This window comes from Trachurus japonicus, chromosome 20 (genome assembly GCF_045865225.1).
Source record: "Trachurus japonicus isolate A0001 chromosome 20, Traja_1.0".
NCBI lineage: Eukaryota > Metazoa > Chordata > Actinopteri > Carangiformes > Carangidae > Trachurus > Trachurus japonicus.
In genome coordinates this window covers 23,068,791-23,078,960 of record NC_140926.1, presented here as the reverse complement: position 1 = coordinate 23,078,960, position 10,170 = coordinate 23,068,791, and the positions used below count along the sequence as shown (strand labels likewise).

Here is a 10,170-nt window from a genome sequence, read left to right as displayed (position 1 = left end):
GGGTCAATTGTAACAGGGGTCAATTGTAACATTTTAAATTGCACCAATCAGAAATGAGATACAACCATGAAATTCATTATGCACTTGCTTTTTGATGTTCCCTCTCTGCCTACCAAAGGAAAAACTTATATCTCATGCATTTCTGATTTTATCTGACATGACTCATTTTTGAGGTATGAAAGTAAAAAATTTCATCATCGGTATTTTTCTCATTCCTTCTTAACCTTTAATGTCTAATAATTGAAACACATCCAGTTTTGTTGACAATTTTGTTGGCTATCATTTGCTATATTTGTCATATGTTAACTTTGTTGTTTGTTGCCAGCAGACAGCTTTTTATCATGGGTGGTGAATCGGGGGCAATTGTAACGCCCTGTTACAATTGCCCCCGACACCATCAAAATGATGTCCAGTTCAGTAACACCCTCAAATTAGTTGATTTCCCCCCCTTTATAATATAGAAAAGTGCTATATTAATTTATATGTATATTTATCTTTGTTGTCTATTAAAGTTAAAATATAGTTTTGATGACTTTTCTGATAACTCTGTCAAAAAGCTAGCTAGCCGGCAAGCAGGGTAGCTTTAAAGTATAGCTTAGTATTGAAACTGATTAAAAAACTGGTTGTAACTATTTATTTATGAAGCCTATTTATTTATTTTATAGCGGCAACAATTATTCAATCAATTGATCGACAGAAAATTGATCTGCAATGATTTCGAATAATCGGTTCAAGCTACTTTTAAGCAAAAATGTCATAAATTCACTGGTTTCAGCTTCCTAAATATGATTATTTTCTGGTTTTCATACTTTTATATGATAATATAAATTGATTATCTCTGTATTCTGGACTATAAATTGACAAAAGAAGACATTTTGAAAACTAATCATGGCCTCCGGGGTCTTGAGATGGACTTCTTGATCTTAACTGTTAACTAATAACTGTTCTTACCAGTAGACAAGTGTTTTTTATATATGTTCAATTGATATTAAATGGTATTAACTATGTCTACATTCTTGGGAGTTTACTTTGGTCCTTGGTATTTATATAAAGGTATAAAGTATGTTGTTACAATTGCCCCCGTATAACATTTGCCTTCTTGTGTTTGAATCAATATTGTGACTCAAACATTTTTTGTAAAAACATTTAATTACTGTTAACAAGTAGAACATAGATAGAAGATTCCTACATAAAAAAATTATCCAAATAGCTCAAGTGGTTTTTGAGTTATGACATCAAAACCAAAAAATGTTACAATTGACCCCGGTCTCCCCTAGTATATAATATATATATATATTATGTATTATATACAGCAGGTTTGCAATATCTATGGCAGTGAATATGTCCTCTTTTACAGTCATATCCAGGCATGGAATTAGAGCTGGTTGGAGTCTACTTTTACATTATTTTAAAAACTGTATGCTGAACCTCTTTGTAATGTCTTTGCTGGTTATGCTCTGAAAGCTTATTGTTTACAACGGCTTTGTGTGAGTGGGGTTCAATTCGTGAACTTCTGCATTAGGGTTTTGACAAAAAAAAGGTATTTCAAAATTAGATGTTAACCAAAGACTTAAAATGTTAACGCTGTGTCTATTTGAGTGCCGTTGTGGATTTTTGTCTTTTTTAAGTAGGCTATGACTCTGAGGCCTGGGAAGTGTGGAATGACTTGGTGTTCTGTTTGTTTTCCTTTTTTAAATCTTCTATTGGATGTTGAAGAAAAGCGAATCTCCCTGCACAGACACAGTTCCTCAGGTGCAGGTGGGTAGCAGGAGTGTGTAAATTCAATAGAAAAAGACGACGACCGCACACTGATAAGACTCTGCTGATATACTTTTATTATGAACAACGTGTTTCGCTTTCAGCGTCTATCAGCAGAGTCTTATCAGTGTTGTGGTCTTCTTCTATTGGATGTGTCATGAGTGTATTTGTGCATGTAGGCTACTTCTCTAGCTGTCATATGTATTTTATGTATAGACTATTTGTTGTCTGCAAGGCAGCTACGACCATGAACTTGAGTCCATGACAAATTTCCCTAGGGGGCTGTAGGCTACAGAGACAATAAAGTTTATTCTATTCTATTCTCTCTGTCCTGCAGTGAAGAGAGAGGAGCCGTCCTGGTCCATGAAGTGGATAGATAGATAGATAGATAGATAGATAGATAGATAGATAGATAGATAGATAGATAGATAGATAGATAGATAGATAGATTTCTTCTTTGGTCTTTGATGTATTAAGCAACAAGTTATTCTTGTCTGCAGTCTGGATGATGTGAGTTGTTCAGAACAGCCTCCACCATCTTCAGTGTACATCTCTCCACCACATCCCCCAGTGAGTCCGTCAGAGTAACATGACTGAAGTCTCCTCAGGACATGTATCCTAGCAACGATTTGATGGATAACTTCACATAGAACTTCAGTGGTTGGGTGAGATGTACAAGTATTGTTATTATGAAATGTCTACTTTCTGAGTGTCCACCAATATCTCCAGCTCATCACTCTTGTTGAACAGAGAGTTGATATTTCCCATGATGCCTAGCAGCAGAAAGGACCTACAGTAGGCCTACATCTCCACTTCAAGCCTTTATCTTTGCACCAGCAGCAGCAGCAGCATGGCAACCATGAAAACACCTCTTCATCTCAGCTGGAACAGGGCGGCGTCCTCCACCTGCTTTGTTTTCAATGAAAGAAGCTCCTCTCCTGAACAAACTCTTCTCCACACAAGAAGTATCCACCACTAGTTGACAATAGAGCGACCAGACTTTCCTGCTACCAGTTGAAGTGCATGTTTAATCACGTGTAGCCCAATCATAAATCATGTGTCATCATGTTGTATGTAGCCTACTATTATGCTTCAATACTATACCAGCACCATGAGAGATCAGCTCCAAGTCTAGAGAAAGAACTACTCCTGGATAAATGATAATGTGACATAGTGGAGATGGAAGAAATCTGCTCTCTGAGGAGATGAGGGAGTTATTATAAAAATGTACATATGTGTATATATTTATATGGTCAAAAAACATATTTTTATGAATGAACACAAACCAATATTTTAATCCAGACTGGATTTGCAAGTGAATCCAATCATCCATTAGCTACACACGGTCACAGCCAGTGCCAGCTGACAGGGCAGACATAAAGAGACAAACAACTTGACACCTCTGAGCTTTTGAGCCACAGAACCTTTTTACTGTGTGGTGACAGTGTGAACCATGTAAAAAAAAAAAAGGTTTATTCAAGAACGTAACGTGTACAAGGTGAATTTCCTCCCCTGAGGAAATATTTAAATGATATTGTTGTATTATTGTTAGTTCCTCTCTCTATTAATAGTGTTGTGATGCTCAGACATATTTTCCGCTTACTTCTTGTTTCTTTTGACACATTTGACACAGATCTACACATAAACACTTCCTGTGGAGCTTCAGTGGTTTTCTTCTCACTGTGTGCTCTCCAGCAGTCATTCTGCCGTGCACCTCTGTGTGTTCACAGCTGACCTGTCTGTGCTTCGCCTCTTCAGTTCCACGCTCTCTGCTGCAGCCACACCAGACCTTGGAGGACAAAATAATCACTTAGCTGCTCATCTGGCCGGACTGGATTTCCTTGGCGCCTGTATCAAATCACAGGGGAATACAGAGCTGTTTTTTTGTTGTTGTTTTTTTTCTTCTTCAGAAATGAACCTGTCCTGAGAAAAGCAGAAGCAGGAGGTCGTTGTCGTGGATGTGTTGCAGCCATGGCAGCATCTCTGCCCCTGTGCTACCACGGTGCACTCAGCAGGACAGAGTGTGAGGAGCTGCTGGGAAAGAAGAACAAAGATGGAGCTTACCTGATTCGAGACAGCGAGACCATTCAGGGAGCCATGTGTCTGTGTGTCTAGTGAGTACTCTGCACTCTGTTGGCCAGGGTCATTTCCTCTTTACATATAGAGATATATATGTATCTATATAGCCTACTTTTTTTTTTTAATTTTTCAGCTGTCCATATACCTAATGATTTATGATTTTCTTAAACCATATTAGATCTGTCATTTATTTATTAGTTTTTGTGTTGATTGTCATTTTTAGCTTCATGCTGCTGTCATTTTGGAGCAGCTATTTCAACAAACATATTGCAGCCATAATGGACATATAAATAATTGATTTCATTCAGTCAGAGCTGGTTCAAAGAAATAGATTTGCATATAGTACTTTTCTTGTACAACCACTCAAAGTACTTTACATTTACACGCATTCCTTCTACATTTTGTGCATTTCCAGTGTAGACAATAAAACACAAAAAAACACAGACATTTATTAATGTCTTATTACTGTGTTTATAAAAGGTTCACATATGCAAATCGTAAATTGTTATCATGCTGTGATATTCCATTGTTGTGGGCTGCTGCCACGTCTTTGCAATTTTTCCGTCACGCTCTTGTGCATCACAAAGGTCTCTTCTCAGGGTGACTGTGCACGACACGGTCATGGAACAGGTTCCTGTTTGTGCTGCTGCCTGTCACTCATCAGCTTCATGTTTAATGGTTGAATTTCAAAGACATGTGTCCAAAATGTCTATCTTGTTTATCTTTGCAGTAAAAAGAAGACGGTGTATACGTACAGACTGCTTCAGTCACACACTGGACAGTACACTCTCCTGGTAAACACACACACGCACACACACAATTGCATTTCAAAGTGCTTTATGTCTGACAAGCTAATAATAAGATACAAAAAAACGAAACTACAGTTGCTGATGCCAGTAACAAATATAATGGATGAATGGCCACAATGAGTTTTTAAAATTTGACGGCCTGGCTGGGCCAGTATCAGATGAATAGAGAGTGTTTGTGTAAACTAATATAAGTGACATGGAGAGCCCATTAGCTTCAAATTCCATTCCGTTTCAGTGGGATCAATGTTGCTGGTGTTGCCAGGGCATCAAAATCTCTGCTGGAATTTGGACAATTTTGTACCAATATTCGACGGGTCGGATTGAAAAGCCCAACAGGCTGCATATGGCCCACGGGCCTTAGTTTGCCCATGTCTGCTCGAAACAAAAGTCAGACTAGAAATACAGCTTTCAAGTCTATATCTAATATTTATTTAAAGATTTAAAGATGCAGCACTTGAGTGTTGGATCTTACCACTCAAATTTGCGGGATTCTCAGATAGTCAGAAAACTATTCCAAAGCTTTTTTTATTCCATAGAGAAAGGACCGGTAGGACCATAGTGATTCAAATGTTAAAATTATGTCCGACAATCAGTCGGACATAATTGGTCCGGCAGCACAGTTCTGATTCAATTACAACTGACTTGTAACTTTTTGGTTTTGCCCAGATATGTGAGCAGTTTGGTCCAGTTTGTGAGACAGTGAGACATCACCCCCAATGATGGAAAACCAGAATTAAAATGTCATTACATTCATTCATTACTTCTGTACTGTCATCTGGATAGAGAGGGAGCATTTAAAAGTAAAAAACATTCACACTGTGAAGTATCTGGTCTCTAGACTTTTAAATCAGATAATAGTCGAAGAACATTTGAAATCCCACACTTGTAAATGTTGAAGTGATCATTTGTGTTTGGTTTTTGCATTGATTTTGCACTTATTGAGTTGAGCTTTGTGTTACTTTAGTGAATCCCATTTGAACAGTTTTTCCGTTCAGTGTCCTTCATAGAGATCTGATATTTGGATACTGTAGGTGCATCTTTACTGCATAGAGTACTGTCAGTCAGAAAACCCAAGGGGCAAATTCTTTACGCAGATTTGTAATTAATATTTTACATTGTAAAATACCCTTAATACCCTTTGCTGTCTTAAGGGTCAGCATACAGCCCTACAGTAACAATCAGTACTGTGTCACCTGAGAGGCAAAACAGCTCAGCGTTGCTCTGCATTGTTCTATTGAGCGTTGAGTCCGTGGTAATAACTGGAGACAAGACCAATGAGTCTTTATTAAGCGGCTGTAAGAACGTTCAGAGTTTTAGATATTCAACCTAAATTAAACCTAAATTTAAAAAAAGTATTTAGAGTAGTGTTGGTAATGTGAACATCACCGAAAAGTCACTACACTCTAAAGCATTCATTATTTTAAAAATAAATCCATGAGCCAAAACAGAGTCATCACTCACCCTGTCATTTCTGCTGCTTTTAATCAACATGTCAGCCTCCAGAATAGGAACATGGTATTTATCAGTTCACCCCCAGACCACAGGAAACTTCTCTGACGTTAATTAGGGCACAGACACACACCACACAATACTCTGTATCGCTCAGGGTGTGCTTAACAGCTTTTGAGGGCCAGTTACTTCCACCAGTCACCACCCATTTGTATGAATACTGACAACAAACAGCAGAAGTTTACGCTCCACATTTCTGAACTGCTTCCTTCGTCTCAGTTTGTTGGCTGGAAACCAAACATCATTGGTCTATTGTCCATATTGCTCAGTGAAATGGAGCGTTGTCCACCTGTATGTCACAGCTACGCACTGACAACGTATGAACAATGCTAATGTGATAAATTAGAACAAGATATCAAATAGGCACAAGGTCGAACATAGAGAGGAGCTCTGTAGAATTTACTAACTGAATAGTGTTGTATGTGTGTACAGTATATGCATATACACAAACAAGGAGTCAAGTATGTGCAATAATAATGTAGAACACAAGTTACAGTAAAAAGATTCAGCAGTGGTAGTAACAGAGATGAAGGTAGAACAAAGCACTATACAGGCACACCTCAATAAATTAGAATATCATGGAAAAGTTCAGTAGTTCATATCAAATAGTGAAACTCATGTATTATACAGATTCATTACACACAGACTGAATTTATTTTAATTGTAATGATTATGGCTTACATTTAATGAAAACCCCAAATTTAGTAAATCAAAAATTATAATATTGTGAAAAGTTCACTGTTTTAACCTAATAGGGCCTCACTCTAATCAGTTCATGAACTTATAACACCTACAAAGGTTTCCTGAGCCTTCAAACCAGAGTCAAACTCATTTTAGTTAAGGGGCCACACACTGTAGGCTACTGTGCAATATGATCTGAAGTGGGCCGGACCAGTAAAATAATAGCATAATAAACTATGAATAACAAGAAGTCTAAATTGTTCCCTTTGTTTTAGCGCAAAGAAGTACAAGTTTATTATTAAGATGTTTACGAGACATTAGACGTACGACTCTTTATCGATCCCTCATGTGGAAAATTCTCTTGTAAGAGTATAGGATGTGTAAAGAAATAAGGAATAAAATACAAAGGATTTACTATGTACAAGAATAGTAGTATATTAGAAAAAAAACAAAGATATATAAGTAGAAAACTATATATACATGTTGTTTAATCAAAATATAGTTGATGAACTGTCCTTTTACAGAACATTATGAACAACCTGTATTTCTTTTAGAAAAATACACAACATTTAAACAATATTATGCCTCTTCTGTTTTCTGTGTAATTTTCACATTTGGCAAATTCATCCCGCAGGCTGATTGGACCTGGTTTTGGCCCATGGGCTGCATGTCTGACAGCCCTGCTATAGTCTGGTACAGTAGCTACACTATCGTGGGAAAAGCCACTGACCTCCATCATATAATACTTTACTGAGATGCACCTGTATTTAGCTCAATGTAAATGTCACATAACCATATAAATAGCACAGTATGCAATCAAGCATTCAAAGCAGTTAGTTCTGATATCAATAAAGCTGGTAACAGATAACACAGCTGCAGTCATGCTCTGTGCCCTCTCCTCATGATGTTCTTCTTCCCACTGACTGTTCTTCACCGTTCACTCTGCTGTTCCCTCAGGCGTCAGGAGGCGTGGAGGAGACATTTTTTAAAAATTTGGACGATCTGATTCGTCACTATAAGAGAAAGAACCAGGGCCTGGCCATGCACCTGCGCCACTCCGTCAAAAGGAAGACAGCCTTGTTGATTAAACACCAGAGGCCGTCTTTAAGCCTGTCTGAACCGGCGAGTCCGAGTCCTGAACCGGCGAGTCCGAGTCCCAGAGAGCCAGAGATGAGGGAGGAGTCTCCATTTGAAGACCACGATTATGAAAGTATGTTTTTTTCAGTTTTTTTTTTGTTTTTTTTAACTGATCTTTCTGTCTTAATCTCACAGTGACTCATGTGACTCATGGTGTATTTGACCTTCTGCTCCTCCTCTACTAGATGCTCCTTCCTCCGAGTACGTTGAAGTCCTACCTGATGGAGACATACAGGACGTATCAAATAGATGAAGAAAGCGTCAGAGATGGTTTGGGGGAAAAGTCTGAACAGTGGGCACACAAAGAACCACAGACTGGACCCTATTCAGAATAATGAATAAGGAACTTGGACAATGGACTTGTGCTTAGGAACAGGGATCTTCATCTTTTTGGGACTTGTTACGGACTCATGTTGATAATAACTTGTATATATGACAAATGTTAAATTATGAACTTGTGGAAAGTTTTGAGCCGTTTTCAGCCATTTGAAGGGTGCAAAATTTACTCATTGCGCAATCCAGGCATCCTGCTTGAGAACAGTTTCAGTTTCGTGGCTCAGTTGTTGAACCGCGTGAGAAACCAATTTTAACCACTCACGGCAGTTTCTGGACTGTTTAATTGATGCAGAAACAGGAAACTCACAGAATGGGTGTAAATGTTCAATCTGTCAAAAGTTCTCAAATCTAACTACACTGTTGCCCATAAAGTTGGAATAATTTTGTTTTCAGACATATTCCTCTTTTTATTCCTCTTTATACACATCAGTAATCACCTTTGACCAAGTACAATGATTACCGTACATAAACCAATACTTAACAACTGTTGGTGCTATAAAACGCAGGATGTTTGATATGCTGTCCTTTTCCTGCTGTAAGTCTGTATGCAGTAAGTCCACATTTTCAGAATTGGCTGTATAAAGTTTAACCAAATACCAAAGCTGACAAATTGAAACAAAGCTCCCTATCCTATTGTTCAATAACCCCAATTTTGTTTAAGCCTGAATACACAGTTTGCAAAGGTAAATGTGGTTTAACCTTCGCAGTGATATGTTTGGAAGAGATTGATCAATAAAGTTTTGAGAAGATTTACACTTTATTTATCAAGAATAAATAGCACTGTCACAATCATTTCATGAGAAGAAGTAAAAAAAAATAAAAATAAAAATAAAAATCCAACTGAATGGACAACAGTGATATCACTTGCCAGTAACTCCTCTACTCTGGCTCTTTGGTTTTTACAGCAGATAAAGCTCACACATGGGTACATAGTTTATTTTAATTTTTTTTTAAAGACTAACTGATTTCCTCAAATCACTGGACACTGTTTACCACAGACACAGGGGAATTCGTTGGGGACTATTTTCTGTGGTGCTTTGATCCACATACTGTATGGTGCAGTAGTGAGTATTTGGCACAGCAGATGTGTGCGTGGGATGGTGTCAAAATAAACTACAGGTTGTGGGTTAATGGTGATGAATATGAGCAGGTCATTGAGTGTAACAGTAAGGTTCACAGACTGTTTTTTTTGTGAACATATATAAACTCATTGGCCCAGAGGAATAACATCTATCAGACTTATACTTAACTGAGTTAACCAGATACACTCTGTGTTGGGTTTGGTCTTGTTTTGAAATTCAGGAAAATATTGCAGAAGGACAGACCTCAGATTTTCAGTGGGCTATTTATTAATACAAAATTCATTAGCGAAACAAAGATCATATTGCACAACCTGAACTCACTTTGATGCTTTAAAGACAGTCTGTAATATAATGTTACCACTAGTTTTTATATACAATTCAAACATACAGCATTAGAGTTAGTGATATGGACAGATTTTCTGATGCATTTGATAAATGTACTTTTATTTTAAAAAAAGAGAGCACGATGAGAATGAGATCAGAGGCCCCTGGGAACAAACACATGGACCCCCCCACCCCCCCCTTATACTGTATTTTAGTATTGACAAGGATGTTTATGATTCATTCTAACTTGATAGGGGATTAAAGTAGATTTTTATTATCTAAATTGTCAGACAGCTGATCTGATCTGCGGTCTATGAGACTGTCATTGTCTTGTTGAGCCCTGTTTGTCATTTCCTGTAAATTTGTGTTTGTCAAAACAGACAAGAGAATCTGGACAGAAAACCAAATGTTGGTGTGAGCACACGTACTTTAAAACGCTGCCTTGTCCAGCACTG

At 37.7% G+C, this 10,170-nt stretch overlaps 1 protein-coding gene across 1 annotated transcript; it reads left to right on the top strand.

The window, feature by feature from the left end:
• The first annotated feature begins 3,702 nt into the window (after nt 1–3,702).
• On the top strand, nt 3,703–9,128 carry LOC146966923 (SH2 domain-containing protein 1B2). The gene is made up of 4 exons (XM_085763516.1): nt 3,703–3,872; nt 4,568–4,631; nt 7,794–8,046; nt 8,159–9,128. Exons 1-4 carry the CDS (start codon nt 3,730–3,732, stop codon nt 8,224–8,226), a joined length of 528 nt encoding a protein of 175 aa, XP_085619642.1. The 5' UTR covers nt 3,703–3,729; the 3' UTR covers nt 8,227–9,128.
• Nucleotides 9,129–10,170: the final 1,042 nt, after the last annotated feature.

Coding starts and splice junctions, on each gene's coding strand:
- LOC146966923 (XM_085763516.1), top strand. CDS start 3,730: ATGGCAGCATCTCTGCCCCTGTGCTACCACGGTGCACTCAGCAGGACA. Junction 3,873..4,567: donor GCCATGTGTCTGTGTGTCTA/GTGAGTACTCTG, acceptor TTATCTTTGCAG/TAAAAAGAAGACGGTGTATA. Junction 4,632..7,793: donor CTGGACAGTACACTCTCCTG/GTAAACACACAC, acceptor CTGTTCCCTCAG/GCGTCAGGAGGCGTGGAGGA.